This window comes from Trachurus trachurus (genome assembly GCF_905171665.1).
Source record: "Trachurus trachurus genome assembly, chromosome: 14".
Taxonomy (NCBI): Eukaryota; Metazoa; Chordata; class Actinopteri; order Carangiformes; family Carangidae; genus Trachurus; species Trachurus trachurus.
This window is the reverse complement of record NC_139903.1, coordinates 26,727,416-26,749,918: the sequence shown is the minus strand read 5'-3', so window position 1 is coordinate 26,749,918 and position 22,503 is coordinate 26,727,416. Positions and strand designations below refer to the sequence as shown.

At 40.5% G+C, this 22,503-nt stretch overlaps 1 protein-coding gene across 2 annotated transcripts in view; it reads right to left on the bottom strand.

Annotated features, from left to right (window-relative positions):
• The window catches only part of ntm (neurotrimin), a gene marked incomplete at both ends in the record, with an annotated part of 489,430 nt that overhangs the window by 60,378 nt on the left and 406,549 nt on the right, over nt 1-22,503 (bottom strand). For both annotated transcript variants that reach the window (XM_083986301.1, XM_083986300.1), the window contains one exon: nt 1,762-1,994. In XM_083986301.1, the coding sequence (XP_083842427.1) occupies nt 1,762-1,994 (233 nt within the window). The remainder of the gene's footprint in view (nt 1-1,761; nt 1,995-22,503) is intronic.

The following is a 22,503-nucleotide window of genomic DNA, read 5'->3' as shown; positions in this document are numbered from 1 at the left end:
AGGTCAGACCCACGTGTCAATCACGGGCTACAGAGGTTCAGAGAAACGTGTGGGCACGAGAATTAATATTATTATTGATGACGTACAACACGTATTGCCAGGAAAGATCCGATCTGTCTGTTTAGACTACAGATGTATTGGCAGGTATTTGTATCTGATTTGTTTCCACATATAACAGAGGTCTGAATCTGATCTGACAATATCTGATTTTGTGCGTATTAGTCCCGTTTACACGTTCATGTTACAGATCCGATCTGAGTCACATGAGAGGAAATAATTGGAATTGGTCCACTTGAACCATGCAGTGTAAAGACAGCCTTAGTGTCACCACGTCTTGTGTTGTTTAAATAATATTTTCCCCTGCTATTGGCCAATCAAAACTCATTTGACCAGGACTTTTCCAAGATAGAAAAAAATTTATGTATGTTGAGTTTTGGGGCTCTGTATGTAAGAGTTCCCAGAAGGGAAAAGGGAGGGGGGAAAAATCTATTAGATTGTCTTCATCGTTAACATAATGTGAGGCCGTCTCTCTAATGAAGAGGGTTGTTGAGCTGCTGGTTAAAGGTATCTTGGTCTCGAACCGTCATGACCGCCGTGTCCACATCAGTCCAAGCGCTCCCCAGCAAGATCATGTCCATCTGCTCACTCTTGCCCCCGTGACCTGCCTCATAGCTTCACTGAATATGCATGTGTTGCTTACATAAGGAATAGAGACATCAAGTAAGCTGACACTGCACTGGAATTACTGTAAGATGTAATTACTGTTAATATGTTGCTTACATATATGCACCCTAATAGTGCAAAGGTTTACAAAATAAAATAAGGGAGAGGGGACAAGTTATCATCTTTAAAACTACTCCGAGTTCATTCACAGCCAGTCCTGAAATGATGAATAAAATAAAGCTGGAGTCAATTTAATGGTGATTGTGGTTTTAGAACGTTCGTATCGTTTGAACTGTCTCATTAATGTTCTATTATTCTAATTTGGCATCAGGTTGAAGAAGAAAACAGAGGATAAGACATTCAGACACTGCCGGTGATACAGTATCTGCTTGTTTTCTGCGTTATGAACTCAGGGTCGGCGTCTCATGAGCAGCGCTTCATGCTGCACGGCTCATCTGCATATTAAATCGGTCACATTTAACATTTTATTTCTCATTATGCTATGTGTATCCAGCGCAGTGCACCTCACTGTGCGCAGCATCTCTATGAGGAGACTATTACAACTCCACACATCATTTTAGCTCAAGTATCTCAACATCTGGCATTCCCCATTAACCTCACCTAACGCAGTGAATGAGGCACACGCGCCCCTCCCTCTCCTTGAGCAAGGCATTTAGCCCCTAATTGCTCCAGTGGAGCAATGAATGAGGAAATGAGATTCAAGAAAAGAAAGAAAGAAAAAGAAAGAAAGCACGTGTCTGTTTTCTCTCTCTGGTTTGTTCACTTATGCCCTCATGTGCTGGTGTGTGGGAATAACAGGGCCATCAATCACACAGTGTTACCTCTACAGTCTGACAGTGTCTCAGTGTGGTGTGGCTGCATCAGATAACAAAGCATGTTATTTGGAGGATTTTCATGTGCCTAAAAAAAGATTATTGTTTACAATTTTACATTAGACAGTTAAGCTGCTATAGGAAACCCAAGAGATAGATTTAAGACTGCCAGCAGGTTAAAAGAAAAAGAAAATCACTCAACAATGGATTCAAAATACAGATTATTTCTACTTATCTAGTAGAAGGAGTGTTGCATGTGTGTTACCTTGGACGAGGATGTGAACCGAGGTGGTTCTTGGTCGACTGCTGGTCTGGACCGCGCACACATACTGCCCCTCATCTGTCATGTCCACGTTTTCAATCTTGATGGTAAACTCCTCTTGATTAAGGGTCACCAGACTCACCCGGGGATCCACCGACCATTTGTCTTCTCCAGCGTACAGTATACTTGACCGGTTCAGCCACGCTGTGTGTGTGACAACGTCCCCCTGTGCACACCTGCAAAAGGAATACAAATAAGTTTCAAAGTCTGTTTTGTTTTATTTTCCCAAAAAAGTGGAGTAGAAGTTAGATGAAGCGCTGGCAGTCGTAACACACATGGGTATGCATCTAAATCTAATATTCTTGGTCGATTTAATGTAAACAGCTCAAATGCCATGTTTGACATTTAGCACATTCAAAATGCCATAATTACTCCTTTGGTAAATGGAGTGCACTTATAGAGCACTCTTTACATCTTGTCAACCACTCAAGTGACTGGTTCAAGTTGCAGTGATGCATCCACACACACATACAGAGTTTCCTTCCTACACATACACTCATACAATGATGGAATATTCATTGAGATAGATAGATACACCCCTGATAGATAGATAGATAGATAGATAGATAGATAGATAGATAGATAGATAGATAGATAGATAGATAGATAGATAGATAGATAGATAGATAGATAGATAGATAGATAGATAGATAGATAGATAGATAGATAGATAGATAGATAGATAGATAGATAGATAGATAGATAGATAGATAGGTGCGTCGCTAGAAACACATTCAACACGTTAACACATATAAGACGGCGTCACCCCGATATGTCAATCACTTGTGCGAGGTAAAAAACATATCCCCGCTGCTTTCAAGCTGCCTCTTTACATGAACACAGACAGGACCAAAACCATCACCAAAGCAGTTGGGATATAGCCTAACTGTGTAATACAACAATGATGTTAGTTTCTTATATTTTATAATAGTTGCCAGTTGTCAAGTTCTACCAGGGTGTTTTTTTTTTCCTCTAGAATGAAAAAAATGGTATTATAACACTCCTAATGCACTTGCTGTATGTTTTTGTTCTATTTATTTTTAACTTTTAACAGAAGATGGTTTTTAGTTTTGCATTCAATATGTGTCTGTTCTACCAAACCCATACTGAACCGTGACTTGTGTGTACCGTTACACCCCAGATAGATAGATAGATAGATAGATAGATAGATAGATAGATAGATAGATAGATAGATAGATAGATAGATAGATAGATAGATAGATAGATAGATAGATAGATAGATATGCAATATGCAGATAAATGAAGAACAGCCTCCAGAACATACGCTCATAGTAAGTTAATTGCAACACCTGCCTAAAACCACTGATTGAATTTAGAAGCTGCAGTCTGCGCTGCTGTTTAACTGGATTATGTCATGACCACCCCATTTCTATCAGCGAGGTTGAGCTAAATGACACATAGTTGTCCCTGATAAACCGGCGACTGCGTGTACATGAAGACACTTTATTATCCACTGCAGCCCCGGAGTGATTTTGTCTTTTGTCTGTCTGGATGAGGACTCATCACGGTGATCAACCAGAGAGGAAGAACTAATCAGTGGAACCAGCTGCTGAAGTGTTTGGTTCTGTGTAGCACGCTGCTGTAAAAGCTCACTGATGCTGATAAAGCGTGAAAGCGTAGAGCGGCGAACAGACCCCGGGTCAGCTGGATTGTATAGGCTTATTCTGAGGAGGCACACGCTCTGCATACACAAAGGTACAATAAGTAGTCTTCAGTTGGTTTTGTTATGACGGGAACATAACCAGTGTTTCACTTCCCTACACAATCAGCCTCGCTAAAGTTTAGCTAATTTTATAGTTCATTATGAAGAAACTGCAGGATTGTTGCAGGAAATTAGAATGTGATGGAAAACTGTAAGCGGAATACCAATGGTATTTCAATTATTTAAAAAAATCATATTTGCACAAACTATTGACAATTTTTCAATAAGCTCCGTAACTAGACACATTGTACAAATGCAAATGCAGCTCCGGAGCAGTCAGCAGTCAGCCCTTTTGTTAATCTGCCCACACACTTGCTTTGTGACATTCTAAAACTGATGGAGACAATAAGCTGAAACTGCACCGCCGTGTTCTGCTGCAATTACAACAGATTGGTTTCACCAGTCACAAAATGCCGCTTTGATACAGGAGCCGGGTCACTGATCTTTGACTGTTTCCATGGAGCAACACATCTGCTAGTTTTTTCTGGGGATCCCACTGTGAAAGTGCTGACAAAGTTGCAGAAAATAAATTTAATTAAAATCAAAAAAAAAAGGAAAAGAAAAAAGTACAACTTGCAAATGGAGCGTGCCAACAGAGGAAGAAAATCATATACTACTTGTACAAACTGTACTTGTGGCTGCCAAACGCCTGTTTATCATCTGGGTGTATTTAACTCTCAGTCGGCTAATTTTCCAATGTACAGAAGAGCAACAGATTTCTACATTAAAACCGTTTAGAGCGATGGCAGTGTAACAGGAGCTCGACGCCTCGCAGCTGAAACACTCTCAGCTCCATTTATGCTGCCACGCTTTTTTGTTAGAGCATCAGTCACTTCCACTTGAGTGGCTGCAGTAGGGTCAATGGCATCCTTGGGGCATTTGTGGTCCTACTATGTTGGGGGGAAAGAGAAAATAGGAGTGTGTGTGTGTTTGTGTTTGTGTGAACAATGGCTTTCAAAAAATAATGGATCACAGTATCACAGAGCGTGAATGGTTTGCAATTCACTGTTACCTGTTTGCTTTATTTACTATGATAAAGTGGATTGAAAGGCGTATTTGTGATGGTTGCAGTAAATTGGTTTCTGAGCTGTAAATGCAGCAGGGTTTGAACTGTGCTTACCCTGTAACTTTTATTTAAAATGAAAAGTAACACCTCTGTGTGCAAACAAGTATTGATATGTAGCCAGTTTAAGGTGAGCCACTAGACTTACAAGGACACATGCCTGCATATACACAGATGCTCACTCAGGTGTAAATAAAGAAAAAACATTGAAGGATGGAACATTTCTTGGAGGAGATCCAACATGGCAGCGTATACCTGCACTGTCAGCCTCAGTGTCTCCGTGTCCTTGTTTTGCCATTAACGTAAGAGACACATTTTCATCAATACGTGATGAAGAAACCTCACTTTCCCACCAATAACATGCAATAACATGCACAAGCTTTCTCTATATATAAACCGAAAACAGCAAGAAAAGCACATTTCAAACCTGATTCTATTTGACTCCATGTTGTGCTTCTTTAAAACGGCTGTGAACATGTGCTGCAGGTTTCTGGCTCAGTGCTGCATGACATTTTTCATGAAAACAGTCTGAGTGAAATGTACTATTGTTTGTTATTGTTATTAAAATGACCTGCTTGATGAGTAATGTTGTGAACTCAAGTCATTTTAATATTCTCTACAAAAACAAAAACACTTTTTTTTTTTGTTTTTGGTCCTAACTCTTTGTTCACCAGCAGTATAATATGACTGATCCTGATAATAAAAGCTTTTATTAACAGGATCTGAAGTTGAACAACAACAGCTAATGGTTTTACTGACATCCAGTGGAATAAACGTTCAATATTTTTCACGTTTTCTGTAGTTTCTGTTTAAGTTTGATCCATAGGAGGATGGATTTATGTTTTTTTATAAACCAAGACACATCCCTATGTAGTTTTACATAATTAGGCTCTGTGTCTCTAACTGTTTTCTGAGTGATCCAATAAAAAAGTTAAGTGATTACAGGCAAACACATCAGGCATCACAAAGTTACAAAAGTCTTGTGGCTCGTTTCTTAATGCAGGTTTAGGACTGAGGCTTTGATGCTGTCACATGATTTACAAAGAGCCTACCTGTACCTGCTTTATAATCAATATAGAGAGGGAAATATAAGTTCATGCAACATGGGATCTTTAATATTTTACAGGGATGGAAGTGTAATGTTGTGTTTTAGTACACTGTGACATCACTTTTTGGGTGTGGTTAGAGATGCCACCAAGGGGACTCTTTGTAAACTCTGACATAAATCCACAAACTGACAGAGGGAATACTGTCAATCTTGAATGTAGTCAATGAACATATTTTATAACTTCACTTTATGGCCATCCTTATAATGTCCCATATGGCTACCTATGAATAAAATATACTACAATCCAATATATTTGATTCATTGCAGACTTCTTCATACGTCCGCATTTTAATATTTTGTGATATAAATTGGAGGTGTGGAGTTTGAAAGGGAAGAGACTCCAACCATGTTAGTGTTTTAAAGGTCTGAACGTCTGCTTTGCTCCTTTGATTCTGACATGTTCTTTCAGTCCTCTTGTAAGCTGTCCCACTTCATGGCAGTGCAACAAAAAAACTGACATATGACTATCTCAATATAGCTGAGGGTACTTTCCCATTTGCTCTGCCATTTAACCAGTGAATAGTAAAGGAGAGATGTATTGCAGTTGTCAGTCAAACTCATTCCCTCCAGAGAAACTGATATATTTCTGTCAGATTTGTCTCCACGTTACACAATATTAAAGTGGAGTTAGATCGGTTAGTTTCTCATTACTTTGTTAGCCTTCACTGGGGAAGTATAGGTGCTGAGCTTTACCATGGCTACAGTACAAATTGCTACAATAATTACAAGGAAAGTGAATAAAAAAGAATTAATTAAAGAAAAATAAAACATCTGAAAAGAATTTTTGAAGAGTGGTAAAGTATCTCCTAGATAATGTAGATGTCTGAATCTAGAACAATATTGGCTTTCAACTTTTAATCTTAAGAAAATCATGGCCATGTGAATTTTAAAGTATTTAGTAATCTTCCTGTTTACTTATCAGTCCTCACAGTCAAGGCTGTGGTCAGCGCCTCCTACAGAAACGCACCTTCTGGGCTTTTGGATTAATTTGAGAGGGTCAGTGACACAGTTAAGGGTATCCTGGCACAGTGTGTACAGTGTCCTCCGATTCCCATTTTATGAGAAATTCTGTGCAGTCCTGTTGAGTGAGTGGGAGTGCTGCTTCTTTGAGCGCGATGAAAGAGCACAAAACAAGTCATAGGATGTAATATTGCAAGTTGCTGGTCTCTCAATGGCCATTAAGCCGCGGGGAACGAGAGAGTGGAGCGGTGCAGTGGTAAGGTGAAGGACAGCTAATTGAAATGATCCCTGATCCAGTGAAAAAAGAGAAAAGGGAGCAGAATCAACAAGTTTTTCAATCAGGAACTTGTGTTTGGCTCCTGATGTGAAGAAAAAAGACAGAAAATCTGATATGTCGAGATCTACGTCTGTGCACAGTTGGTGTCGGTTCAGATAATAATGACTATTAGAATATCTGAACTAATTTGCACTTGGTAACAGAATGGGGCACGGGCCATTGAAGCACCCATTACATTGTAATGCAGATCATGTAAAAAGGAGCTTTCTGCAAGTTTTGCTCTTGCTAAAAGCCAAAGTCAACATTAACAGCTGCTCACTTATGTTGCAAGTTCAGCATCAAATTTCATTCCTTTAATCACTAACAGCTGGCTGCAGCAGTGGAAAGCAACCACTCATTTCTACCCCTCATGAAATTACCATGCTAACTTCCTATCCAGTCACAGCAGAATCCAGTCTGCCCTGAAGAAGCAGTGCAGGTCAGATGTACAGTTCTATAACCTACTGTGTGGAAAATGCAACAGTAAGTAAAAACCTATCCATGCTAATTTGCAAATACCTTCTTTAAAGGGGCACATCATTGTAAGACTTTATGACATTTTGGTTATGGTGACTTTGTACAATTTGGTGCAGACCAGATAATAATCCAGATAATCTGACAGATGTGTACTGTAGAATTTTTTTTTCCTTTTTTTTTTTTTCCTGGCCTTTGGTGGATGGTTAACGCTCCACTGAGTACCATTCTTGTTCTTAAAGAAACTATATGCCTCACCGGCTAAATCCTCCCAGAGAGCAACATGAAGAAAAATGAAGGGATAAATATTTTCCATACCCCATATTTTCTTATCACATCTGTACAGATGGCATATAGCCTACATATAAAAGGAAGATATACAAAGAAAAAAATATGAAAATAAATTGTCAATCCTTTAATAAGCATTGGAGGGGGTGGGGGTGGTGACACTGTATCCGTACGCATTCATCTTCCCCCCCTCTCTCCTCCCCATGTGTTTCTGACAGTAATCTGCAGATCATTAAAAATACATTACACTTGTTACTCCACAATTATATGTCACCAGCAGACTCTGTTTGCACCGTGGATCACTTGAGTTAATGTTTAATGTTATGTCATCAGTAGCGCTGCTTCATCTCTTTCAACCTGCAGCGACTGAAGAGGTAAACATTACCCTCGAACGAATCACTGAGCTGGAGATGTTCAAGGTGTTCAACAGGATGCAGGCTTCCCTCGTTGACGGTGCGTTTTTAAGAAATTCAAAGTAAGCGTGCATTACAATGTGTGTGCAGTGTACTTTGTGTCTAAATGATTCTGTTTCTCATTAAAAAGAACAAATGTTTTACAGCCGACTGTCACCTGTCAGCCCAATCTCTAGGAAGATGTAGTCTAATGCTAATTATGTGTTTTTGAGAACTGATAAAGAATCAATGTGTGTAAAGGAGCTGAGGAAATCAAACAGGGATCATTACAATCTCAGCTAAACTGAAAATGTATTATTGTAATATTGACTTAAAATATTAGAGGATTAACTGACACCACAGTATAAAGCATGTGCTGAACAGTTTAACACATTTTGCATGGAGCTCTGGGTCTGAAGTGACATTACAGTATGTTGATATAACACTACATTCATTTTATTCACATTTAAGCCTTCAGCTTCCTGGTTGTCCTCATACAACCTATCTTTAACTTTGTGACATGTGACACATTTTGCATTGTCCCACTGTTACATAAACACAAACCCTGTTTTTAGTATCTTAATGTCACAGCCACATGGATGCGCTGCACCTATGTTACAGGTTTAGTTGAGAGCAGCGTCCTCTTTGATACCGAGGGGTGATAATGACTTTAGTTCTGCTATTGAAGATGTACCTGAGGCTGTGTGATGATAAGGAATGTGTTGCATCTTGTGATATTCATGAATTTAGATTATTTAAAAACCAGAAGAGAATCACAAGCCAGAACTGATAACGCCTAGTTAGGCACGCACAAGAACCATGCGTCATCATTTCACACTGCAAACGGAGGATTAGAATAAAACACCTGTGTGTGTGTTCATGGAGTCATCGCTTAGGATTTGAACGGCAATGACGGGTCCCAACCAGCAGCCTACAGGCAAGGCTGTGGGTTTGTTTGGTAAGGAACACAACAACCCTTGAAGACAATGAGGCCTTGTTAATGTGGTCAACCAAATTGTTATCTTATATCATCTGTATTGATTTTTTTTTTTTTAAAGCACAGTAATAGATAGAAGGTTAAAAGAAAGAGAGCTCCTTCTTAATGGAAAAGAGAAACATCAGACAATTGTTTTTGTACTGGCAGTTAAAGGAGACATATTATGTCCCCTTTCCACAAATTAAAATAGTTGTCTAGCTAGTTATAGTTCTTTTATAGACATATTTGTGACATGCTTTGGTCAAAATACCCCAAGGATCAAACATCATCCTCTGAAAACAGCCCTGTTCAGAACGGTTGGTTTCAGTGCCTGTCCCTTTAAATGCAAATGAACCACTACTTGCCCCGCCCCTTCCACTGGTACCAGGTAGGGGTATGCAAATTTGAATCCTAGTTACATCACTGGAAGACAACTGAGGGAATTTTGGGGGCCGAAAGGCATGACAAACACCAAAATACTATATGTTAAAGAACCTTTAAGTGATAGTGAAGTGATATTTCCATAATACTGTATGTCCCCTTTAAGTGTGACAGTTCAACATCATGTGTGCCTCCACATAAATATTGGTAGAGACATGTTCCTACCGTCCAACTACGCCCTCGCCTGCAGGTTTAACTGTACTGTTGCTATCTAATCCAGGGTTTCCCGCAGCGCTTTCCTGTTAAGGCGGCCGCCTTAACAACAATGAGCTGCCGCCTAAACTAACGTCTTAAAAAAAATTAAATGTAGCGATATTCGCCGCCGCCCCCCCCCCCCCCCCCCCCCCCCCCCCCCCCCCCCGTCGGTCGAGCGCCTTCATTCATCTCCGCATCCAGTCACACACATACACACCACAGAGAAGCGCGCATGCATAACAGCAGCGCGCGTTGGTTAAACTTAATACGGCGCGCGCCGAACCCCCCCCCCCCCCCCCCCCCCAACAGGACAGACACCACCTTAACTAACACATTTTCTGGGGGAAACACTGTAATCAGGAAGTGTTGAACAGTCAGGAAGCTCTATAAAGGATATCACCTGTGTAGCAGCTTTCCTCACAACCTGTGGTCTGAAGTTACTTCTTGCAACCGAAGCCCAAACTTTGGTGTTTGCTGTCATAGAAACGTCAGATGCGAGGCCGTCAGTTTCCATTTGAGTGACCTGTCAGGGCATGTCAGCAAGTGTTCCAGGCTTCTGGATGTAAAGTGCCAAAGTGTTACATTACTCAAGAATGAAATACTGTACGATGGGATGATGGTATGTATTTTTTGTTTACCGCCTGTTCATACATTTACATTTCAAGTGATTTGAAGCGATTGTGGCAGCAGCCAGAGATGTTTTAGTTATTTTATGCAAGAGCGACTATAGACCCACTGATTCTCTATGATGAGAGGAAATGATAACTATCTGGTAGTTAAATGCTGCTGTGATGGACAAAATAAACTCAACTCTTGCCAGATTCCCCACAGAGTTTCAGGGTCATTTCCTGGCAGCCATTCATTCAGAGCAGCAGAAACAAAGAGAGAAAACAAAATGCAGCAGTAGATGGTGTTATAGAACATCAATTACTCTGCTCTAAATAGGCTGTGCACGAACGTGACTGCTGTGACTGGTATATTGAATTCAATTAAAAATACTTGAAAAAGAACACGTAAAAAATCACAGCTACAATCAAGCTAAAATTAAACAGAGAAAAGTTCTTTAAGCCATAGAGTTAGTGCATCCACAAGGTGGAGTTTGCACTGTCAAATAAGTGTTTATCCCTCCAAAGGGAGACTTTTTGGATCTTTTCATTTGACGCCTAAATGAGGACATGGATTTTATAGCCTTTTTATAACTGTCAAGCTGTATTGTGATCTTTTGATGCATGATTATTTGATATGTGATTTTCAGATATATTCTCTGACAGTTTTTGATATATTATCTTATTTGTTTTACATGCTTTATAATGAAATACTTGACTAACTGATAAACATTGTCTTCATATAGCAGCCAGTGTAGTCAAGACCTAACCGCCACGCCCTGAAGAAGACCATGTTGGTCGAAACCGGTTGGTAAAAGACTTTTTATTTAAAGGGATAGTTCAACATTTTGTCAAATTGCACATTCACCACGCCATGAGATAATAACAGAGCATTACGAGACAGAGTTGTTTTTTAGGGCAAATGCAGAGACTGCTTGCCAAAAAACTGCCTCTGACGGGAATGCGCATCAGCGGTTTTGCATGAATTTACCTTGAAAACAATTCCATCTCGTAACGTTCTGTTATTATCTCATAGCGTGGTGAATGTGCAGGTCATAATTTGTCCACAAGAGTGTTTTGGAGTTGTTGGATTGCGTATTTGATGAGTTTGATTAGCAGCTCATGGCTCTGCTCCGCCGTTCTAAAAATAGCTTGCACCGTCAATTAAAGGTTAACGAACCTACTCCTAAAACTATAGGGATTATTGCAATGGGCCAATTTGCCAAAATGTTGAACTATCCCTTTAACCTCCTTGGCTCTAGCGAGTGATTCCCTGAAGCAAGCCTAGTGTTTTTGTGTTAGTGTTAGTGTGTATTGCTCCCAAGTATCAGGGTACAGATCAGGCCCAGTAGAAGTCAGGGTTCAGGCTCAGTGGTTGTTTGGTCTAAAAAAGAACAAAACCAGGAAATCAGGATCAAACAGGCAGAGGTACAAAATCCAGCAGGCAAAAACTCAGAGAAACCAGGAACACAGAACTAGGTCATACACAGAAAACACTCAGAGGAAAATACAAACGCTGGAACGCTTAGGAGGGCTCGACAAGATGATCTGGCATGACACAGGTGGAACACAGCAGGGTGAGGAACACACTCACAAGGGGGGAGAAACTTGAGAGGAAAACTGGAATAAGACAAGAACTCCAAAATAAAACAGGAAGTGACGAGACAAAGACAGAGAACTGAACTGAAACCCTAACAACAGAGATTTGATAAATGATGAATAACTGATCCTGACACCAATCTGCTGAAATTAGAATAGCACTCACCAATCCAAGGCCAAACATGTCTGATTGTGTCAGTTTATCGTCCTCTCAACGCAAACAACGGATATGACAGTTTCACAACTTCCTACATCCATCCGAACATTTCTGAGAAATTCGCCAAACTGTGGAATGTCACAGTGTGTAGGAAAGTGACGAACAAACAAGGAAAGCTGGATGAAAACACAACACAACACCCTCGGCGGAGGCAATATCCGTGTGTTTTCTCTGATTTTCATTGTGCCCGGTGATGATGAAAGTGTGGTAAAGCAAATCGTATTATCACATTTTTCTTCATGTTACCAATATTTCATTTTATTGTAATAATTCCCACACAAACCTGTTTGTGCCGGTGCAGTCTTTTATTATTATTCCTGATCCAATGTGTCACGACTTTCCTCACAAGAGAAGCTCAGCACAAAGCTCATCGAAGATTACACAATTATTAAATCTACGTCCTTCTGTCCTTAACCCACAATAACAGACCTCTCAAGTGAACGGTAAAATGTAGCCTAATTCATGACACGGTTCCGTGTTTAGCCTCCAGTGAAGGCCGTAACAATACCTGACATATTAACAACAAAGACGGAATAAAATTGCTTTAACTCAACTTGATTCATTTTTGCAATAGAAATCTTGCAACATTAGATGCACATAAAAGGTCATGACAAAGTTTGTGTGAAAAATCCACCAGGCGCTGCTTTGCTTATTGTGTCTGAGACAGAAGCCACCTGTTTTTTTTTTTTTTTTTTTTTTTTTTTTTTATGTTTTTATGTGTTAAACACAACAACTTAGTGTGTGTGTGGCTGAAGGTGTGTGTCGGCGTGCTGTGAGTGAGCACTCGTGTTTTCCATCTCCGTGTTGAACAAAGCAGATAAACAAGCGCTGCCATGACCTGAAGGAGAAAGAGCCACTTGAGCTGCCTAATGTCCCGCCATAATCACAATGATATATTAGGCCTCAGCAGGTATGCTGATGGGGCCATTAATTAACCCAATCCGTGCATTCATTAGGAAGCATTTCTGTGTCAGCATACCCCGTCTCCATGTAACATGTGGGTGGAATAAATCTGAGCTCTGCATCTTGAAGCGCAGCTGTGGCATTTTCCCTAATATGTGTTCACATGATGACTGCGATGCCTTCATGCCACCAAATGAGAATCATCATGGGTGTAGCATGGCGCGCGGACAGATCATTAGCGACTGTTTTACGTGGAGAGTAATTACGGAGTCTGCCGGAATGACTTTAAGCTGCCTGTTGGAGCGCAATCACCGCTCTCTGGATACTATGATGGATTTATTGTTCTTAAGGCGGGAGCATCCCAGTGCTGTCTTGGTAGGTGGGTTTACAGTGCTCCCATTGTGTTTGCTTCCTATTTGTAATGTTATATCCCTAATTAGCCTCAAAGGACTGGTGTAACTGCAACAAATGTTCCCTGAGTTGAGACATCTTTCCTGGTATTATTTAAGGAGGTCTGACAGGAAGTACCACCTTAAAGGGGTAGTTCAGTTTTTCTTTTTTCTTTTTTTTTGAAGTGGGGTTGTATGAGCTACAAATGGCCATTAAGTTAACTAGAAGCAGTAAAAAGATCTCTGCTCTCCTCCACTGAGAAACACCGGCGCATCTGTTGTCAATGAGGGACAATTAATCAGGGTATTTTCGCCGCCTACGAGAAGTCCCGTCTCAAAATAATACACCAGTTCACAGTACGATCGAAAGTAAAAATTTACAATGCATCAGCTGGTTGGAAAAAAGTTTGTTTTATCTGGAACTAACCAACTCACTCAGTACTCCTCGGTACTCCTCCACACAGGCAGGCTCCGTGACGTGCTGTATCACTCCGCCTATCAGCTGTTTGAATTAGTGGTGTGTGGAAGAGGCTGGGTTATGCGCGTTGCGGATGCTGATGTATTGTAAGGTTTTACTGTCAATCGTACTCTAGAACTGGTGTATTATTTTGAGAAGGGACTTCTCGTATGCAAAAATGCACTGATAAATCGTCCCTCAATGACAACAGTGTATATTACCTGTGTCTCTGTGCAGCGTGATGTGCCGGTGTTTCTCAGTGGAGGGGGGCAGAGACCTTTCTACTGCATCTAGTGTATGTAATGGCCATTTCTAGCTCATACAATCCCACTTCAAAAAAAGATGAACTATCCCTTTAAAGGCTAACGTCAAGGAATAAAGTTACTGTAAATGACCAGAAATCAACAGGAAAGACTTATCCTGCAATATGTGCACTGATGCATATCTGTAGCTATGTCAGGTAGGCACAACTACACTGGATCCAATGCGGCCTCCTCCCTTTTTCTTTGTTCTAAATTATAATTGAAAAATAGAATAAACTGTTTTTAATGAAATAATCTGGAATTGCACAATGTTGACTTTGTTACATTGCAATCTGACTAAAGCATATAAAAGCTCCCTGTTATGTCGCAGAGTATCGCCTGTGCATGTTAACCTGAGAGCAATTATGTTTCTCACCTCACTGTCATCAGAAACACTAAATAATTATTTTCACATCATGTCTAGGAGACTGGGCTGATGGATCTGATCACAGTATAAATCCTATTATTGGAAAATGTAAGAAATAGATTTCAGGAAGGTCGGAAAAAGCTGCATACAATTATGAGAACACCTATCTGGTTGTTGCGGTTGTTATTGTCGCTATGGCAACAACGTCTTAGCATCAGTGAAACCACGGAGCTGGTGGTGGACTGCGGAGGAGAACAGCAGAGGAGGCAAAGAGAGGGTGAGGACCTCGGGTTACATGGGAGTCCACATCACTAAAAAGACACAGAGACGTCTCAGTGATGCATTGACACGACCACCACAGAAACTCAGCGGGGTTCCTTCAGACACTGGCCCTCTGGTGTTTGATAGCAGCGTGCATCTCCAGCTGGCTCACACAGAGCGGCACAGCAGTGTATCTACACCTTGGACATGGTGAACCACAGTCATGGTGTCAAGGCCCCTGTAGCCACACGTCTCCTTAACACTGAGAAAGTCAGGGGAAAAAAATATGTACAAAGAATTCTTTCTTCACTAGAATTTCTGTCAAGCAGTTGTACGCCTCCACCATTCAACCTCCTGACTTATAATGCATGTATCTGTTGGACATTGTGATATAACAGTGCAGATGATCTTTGACTTGTTGGATATAAAAGGTCATAACTTTGACCTTTGACCCCCTGAATTTTGTATGTTCATGCTTCTGTCACAATATCTTTGCAAAATATTGATGGCTTGAGGATTCCTTCAAATCATGACTATTGCATTCATGAGAATTGGGTAGATTAATGGACAACTTAATATATTATATTATATCATATTATATTATATTATATTATATTATATTATATTATATATTTTATTGCTTGAAGGCTAATTTTGATTTTATTCCAAACCATATATATGAACATGTGACCAATGAAAATGAAGAGTGACATCTGAAGAACTATTACAGTTGTTATAGTAATGGTAGTTGGTAGTAATGGAGCATAAATCTCAGTAATAAGACAATGTCCTATATTGTACAGTATGTAGCAGCTGAACTCAAATGAATTGTATTATGTCCGTGTGTGAAGGTCGTGCATTGTGAGAGAGAGCCATTGAAACGATTGACTAAATTATCCCTGGATTATTGCCAGTGTTTTCACCTGAGCACTGGCTGAAGGAATGAAGGAGCATGTTTCTGTTTCAGCCTGTGGGTGTGTGACCCTTCCTAATGGCAGAACTGCTATGTCAGGGTTGAGATGGAGGGAATGAAAAATGACAATGAGAATGTCAGTCTTTTGTCTCGGGCGGAGCAGAGGAGCCTGCCAATCAGCCAGGTCTATACAGTACGTTATTATACATAGTGATTTCCTATACTGCTATATTATAATTACTATTTCGACACGTTGCCCTTACAGATAACCTTTCTTTGCCATTTTTATATTGATTTCTTTGTCTTATCTTAAATAATAATTTAAATCATATAAATCAAAGGTGTGATTTATAGATTAATCTGAGAGGTAGAGACCAAAATACCTGTTCAGAGCTACACTACAGAGGCTAATGGGATTTATTGGTTTCCCTCATCAAACTCATCAAATACACAATCCAACAACTCCAAAACGCTCTTGTGGACAAGTTGTGACCTGCACATTCACCACGCTATGAGATAATAACGGAACGTTACGAGATGGAGTTGTTTTTGAGGCAAATGCAGAGACTGCTTGCTGAAAAACTGTCCCTGAAGGCAACACGCGTCAGTGGTTTTGCATGAATTTACCTCCAAAACCAAGAAATCCCACTAGCCTCCGTAGCATAGCTCTGAGAAGCTCACGGCTCTGCTCGGCCGTTCTAAAAATAGCTTGCACCGACAAATAAAGGTAAGGAACCTACTGCTATAGCCATAGCAGTAGGGATTATGGCAATGGGCCAATTTGCAAAATGTTGAACTATCCCTTTAATAAACTCTCTTGGGTGTGGGTTTCAGGATCTTAAGCCAACAGCCTCCTCCCCCTCCTCCTCCTCGTGTCCAAGAACAGCTTCTTACTCTGCATATCCGTGGCATAATGGCATCTTAATGTGTCAAAAATGATTAGCTTAACTGTCCTGGCCCACAGGAATGGTATATGTGAACTCTTAAACTGAGTGGTAATTCCACTTGAAAAGCTGCAGTGGCTGCCCTCCTCGCAGGAAGTCTACTCTTTCACACACTTATTTAGTCTGGGCAGGAGTGATTAAGAGCTGCAACACTTGAGAGCAATAAATAGTGTTAATATATGAGCTTGGAGATCTTCCAGGGAGCATTACTCTTTCAAACAGTCAACACATCATCGCTGCATTGCTTCCTCAGTGTAACTGCTGAGACGACACGTTCGCACTCCCACCTCATCACATATGCACGCTTGGCATCACTTTTTAACACACTCGTTGCCCCTTTAGGACCATTTTTCATTGTGCAGGGGGCAACATGTATTTTGAATGAATGAACATTACTATGTTTATTTATGGTGGCAAACTCGCCCCGGGAGTGGTTGGAGAGGATGGTGGGAAGGCCCACAAGTGTCACACCAGTGAATGGAGCTCACAGCCACACTGCCTGTGTGATAAGGTTCAGGCTCCTGTGTTCCTGAGATTAGGGAAATGTTGGTGGTGTGTGGTCAGAAAAGGTTGACCGTGGCTTCCAAAGCCATAGTGCAGCCCTGGCTCTATGTAGGTCAGCAGACAATAGGCTGCAGTCTGCTTGACTGAACATTCAGTTTGAGACAAGAAACAAAGAGCCGTTTCCTGAGTCACACTCCTATGTTACCTTGCTGCTAGAGGCTGTCTGTTATTGCTTTGCTGTAGCTATCAAGAAATTGGATTGGTACAGGGTAAACTATCTTTCCAGTATATCACTGGTTTATGAAATAAATAAAATGGCTACAAAACTACACTCCCATCAGCCTCAGCTGTGCTGTGTCCATGTCCTTTTAGAAAATGTTAATGCTAAAACACTAAAGAGAGTAAAAGTTGTTTAAGTAATATCTGCTAAGCATGTTTGCATTTACTGACTTAGATAGTTCATTCTTTATTCTCAGTCTTTGTATTTATTACAAACAAATCAGTAGGGAAATATTTCTTTTCATTAGAAGTAAGCATTGAGGAAGCCTGAGGCTTCGTTGTGTTTTGTGTATATTTCCAAAATAAGGGTAAAACTGAGAATAGTAATAATGACAACTGTAAGTTAAACAAAAAAAAGAAAATAGAAACAAGTCAAATATTCTGTTAAAGTATCAAAACATCTGTAACTTTGTGATGTCATAATGAAACAGTCAAGCCCTGCCCATGTGTGCCCACCATGCAACCGTGCAGGATTTGGTTTCTCTGAGTTTTTACTTGAAATCTGTCATATCTGTGTGGGATTGCTCGGTAAACATTCAGCTAAGTTCACTGAGGTCTCTGCTAGAAGATATAAACCTATACACTGAGATGGTTGTTGGCTCTTTAAACCACACAAATATCTCCTTCAACATGTCAAATAACACAGGGAAAAAAGTAAATCACATTTTCAATACCCAACTTCTTCAAAACTCTTTGAATAACATCCTCCACTGAACCACTGAGAGGAGCCAGTGTCACGATTAGAGGCCGAGGTCGACGGCAAGTTAAAACCCGCATTTCATCTGTTCATTCATGCTCAGGAGTCCATTGTCTCATGATTCATACATAACCACAGTGCTGCCCCACTTTCTGGGGTTGGATGAGGGTCCTGTGACAGAGTCAGGCTGTGCTTGCTCTTGTCCTTGAGGGGGACGTTTCAAAAAAAAGAGGAAGAAACACTTGTTTAGGGAGTAAACAATTTCTCCCAAAAGGAGTCTTAGCAGGCTCAGAGCAATTGACATGGCCGGGAAATATCCACACAGAGGCATATGGTGTGTCCCAGAGTGACACATGAAAACTGGAACTATACCTCCACCAGCCCTGTGTTTTCACACAGCTAAGAGAGAGAGACAGAGAGAGAGACCACAAGCTGGCCAGTGGGTCCTCTGATGATAATCGAGACTCAGTGTCTGAGAAAAGTGTGTGAGCTTTGCTTAATTGAGCTGGACACAAAGCTAAGCCGAGGATAAAAGTACCCCTGTGAATAATATTAACGCTCTCACAGCTCCACACATCAGGCCAAATTTGCTGGAGCACTCACTTCCACTTGTCTTGTGGAAACGTTTTTGCACAGCATACAGTAATTGCAATAAATCAGATGCCACAGACCAGAGCGGTGCCGTTCCTCTATCCCCCCCCCCTTCAACAAAACTATCGAAAATTAAAGAGGCTAATTTAAAGTATTAGGTTTGCTAATGGCTAGAATGTGTCAGGCATTTTTCAGTCTAGGGAGCATCAGCGAATAGACGGCCTATTCGCGGGAATGGTTCGGTTCATTTATCAGGCCCACTCCGGCCAAAATTCATTAAAACCCGTGATAGTTATCTTGTGAATACTTTGGCCTTGTCTGATGAAAACGAGCAAAAACTTTGAAAAGCGTGAAACGTCAGACAGAAGTCTCACAATGTCATCAAGAAAAACATCCTCCTGCTGCAGAGGCAGTTAATAGAATTTACAATAGACAATGCCCAGTAGGATTCTCCAACTTCTAAAAGAACGTTGAGGCAAGTTCACAGCTCCCAGTCTGAATAGAGTAACTTTTTGTCTTTTGTTAATATCACAGAAACTGAGAGCTTTGTTCTTTGGTTCATCGCTTTGGGAAACAAATCCATGTTCACATACACTGATGAACCAGAATGAGAAAAACACAGATCATCAACACTTTAGTTGTTTGCTTTAAAGAGGAGAGGAACTCTGATCAAATAGAACTTTCTCTGAACAGTAGAAAATGTATTTTCTGACATATCTGTGAACATATTATCGAGGGCTTAGAACCAAAAGGGCGTAAGTGACATTTGACAAACTTTACAGGAGAGGCAAAACAAAATTTTGACAAGACTTCAATCAACTGTATTCATTAACCTTAAACCACAACATTGCAACTACAGACATGCTTATATGAATGAGTATTTATGTAATAAACTTATGACATATTAACACAATGAACATATTCTTAAACATTTTAAAATCAAAAAAATATGTCAAAAACGTCACATACGCCTTTTTGGCACCAAACATTTCCAAGTCTTCTAGGACTATTGGGCGTATCTGCTGAACAATGCATTGAACTGATTGAATAATTAACACTTGAATAAGTAATTAATTGTCATGTAACTCATTCATTCATTATTTTAAAAGGGTCCTATGTTCCCCGCTGTTGCTGGTCGATGGACTCTCTCTACTTATCTGCACTCTATCCATCTATTTGGCCTGTCTAGCCTCTACCTGGTCTTTTTACTGTACTAAACTTAACCAACTCCTGTCTTTATTGCCTAAACCCAACCAATGGGACAATTACACTTCTCACTCAAAGTCACAACTCAACTTCTCACTCAAAAATAGGCAAAAATCTGCAAAGTCACAACTCCACTGCAGGTATGGGACAAAAAATGGCATGTTGCCCTGGTCTTTTTGGGGAAAAGCGGGGAACGTAGGACCCTTTTTCTATGAAAGGGTTCTATGTTGCCCAGTCACACATATAACAGGTACATAGGAGCCGGGGAACATAGGGATGACCCCAGTAAGGCTCTCAAGGCATGATTCTGTCTTACTGTAATCACTCTTGTGAGGGCATACATTCAAAAACAACTCTGACTCATCTTTAACTTCTTTAATATAGGATTCATCAGTTTGTTTCATAATATTCATCAAAATCTTTTCTGCCTCAGCCAGTTCCATGTCTGCAGTTTTCTCAGCCATTTTCAATGCTGTTTAAGGGCAATAACTACACTTACGCCCTTCTGGCTCTGAACCAACATGTGGGTCCGACATGTATTTACATGTATTTTTCAGGGCCAGAAGGGCGTAAGTGCACTTACGCCCTTTTGGCACTAACTGGTTTAGTTATATGACAGTTAAGTCTTTTGGTTTTTGATCAATAACTCTAAATTGATTAGGAATTCATGTGTGTTATTTTTTGCAGCAGAAAGAGCTGATCAAGAGCTTTAATTTGATATATATATCTCCATTTCGCCAAAAATGTCACTTACGCCCTTTTGGTTCTCACCCCTCGTTATGATCATGATCCGATCGGTCCTCCAGAAGACTAGATGTTAGGATTGTATGGACATGACAATGAATGACTGAGGAACTCAACAGCACGACAGACATATTTCATTTACGTTGTTGTTTTATACAAGCCCACAGCGTCGCACGCCCTGTTGGCTGGGGAGAACACACCGACTCCCCGCCCAGAAACATCCCGACTAAACCAAAACATCAAAATACAAGGAGAGGAAGGGAGCTTCTGCGTTTTCTGCTTTTTAGAAAAATCCTACAGACTCTACCTTTAACTCTCAGCAGACAGAAGAGTTAAGGTGAGGTCAAAGCGTGAGAGCAGATGGCCAGAGGTAAAGACAGAGGCCATAAACAGTCAGTCAGAAGCAAAACTGGAGGTAAACTGTGGAAGTTGGCGCTTTTCCAGGGAAATGGAAACCAACATGGAACAAAAAAAAACCTAAACCAGTATCTTTGACCGTGGCTTCTCATGGTGTTTAAAGTTTGACCACATCACAAAATGTAAATCATTCATCTCCCAGCCTGTATGTCTGACTAACCAGCCCCTATCTGCTGTGTAAGTGTATATATGCTAAAACATATTGAACTCAAGCTCTCTTTGCAAACTTGGCATCAGTATCTGGCCTCTTCTCAACCCATCTGCTCAATGTTCTCTTCAGATTTGGATTTTTTGTTTGTTTGTTTGTTTCTATACACATAAAGCCCACTGTAAGAGCTTGATGCTTTTTTTTCTTCATTTTTCACCACTATAGTGGTGCAAATGCAAACGGATGACACATACTGGATATGTTTTATTCATTGTGTCACAGTCTATACATTCATTAGTTACACATGAAGGAAATCAATAAATAATGAAATAAATAATATCCACTGGCTTTTGCAACATGTTAGTTTAATACTTTTGTATTATTAGGTTAATGTACAGAACAGATTATGAAGAGAGTTCATGGAGCCAATCAGGAACTGGTTGCTGTGTTATTACCTGCACTATCCAATGAGATACATCTGTCAATCATTCATCCTTTTCACACCTGCAGTTACATTCTGATTCTTTCATTTATTTATTTCATTATCATTATAACATCTATGTATCAAAAACACTATGTATGAACCAAGAACTTTAAACTAGGACTCATCCAGTATCAAATGAGCTGGATTTTCCATTACTAATATATTGGACAGTTAGGGCCCCTGCTCACACCACATTAATCGAGCTACACAGATACAGACCACACCGACTTCACTCCAGTGACATCATGTTGTACTACAAAAGCACTCAAAAGACATCGATCCTCCCTGGTGCTCTGAGCAGCCGAGATCTAAAAAAGAAAAGGGGGCGGATATGAGCCCTGGTTAAGAGTGCAGATTGAATTCAACCATTAATAATTAAAAAGGGGCTATTAGAAAACAGGGGAGGAGATGATGACTGTGCTTACAGTAAACTATATTTCTCAAGGATGTAACGGGAAGGTTGGCTCGCTAAAAAGCCTTAGGAGGTCGTGCAGCCCCTCCCGCCGTTCCACCGACCCTCAGTGGCTATGACACGTCGAGGCCCGGCCGGCCAGTTGAGGCTATTAGAAAACAGGGGGTGAGATGATAACTGTGCTTACAGTAAACTATATTTCTCAAGGATGTAACGGGAAGGCTGGCTCGCTAAAAAGCCTTTTAGGAGGTCATGCAGCCCCTCCCACCGCTCCACCGACCCTCAGGGAACATTATTCTTTAATCCCGTC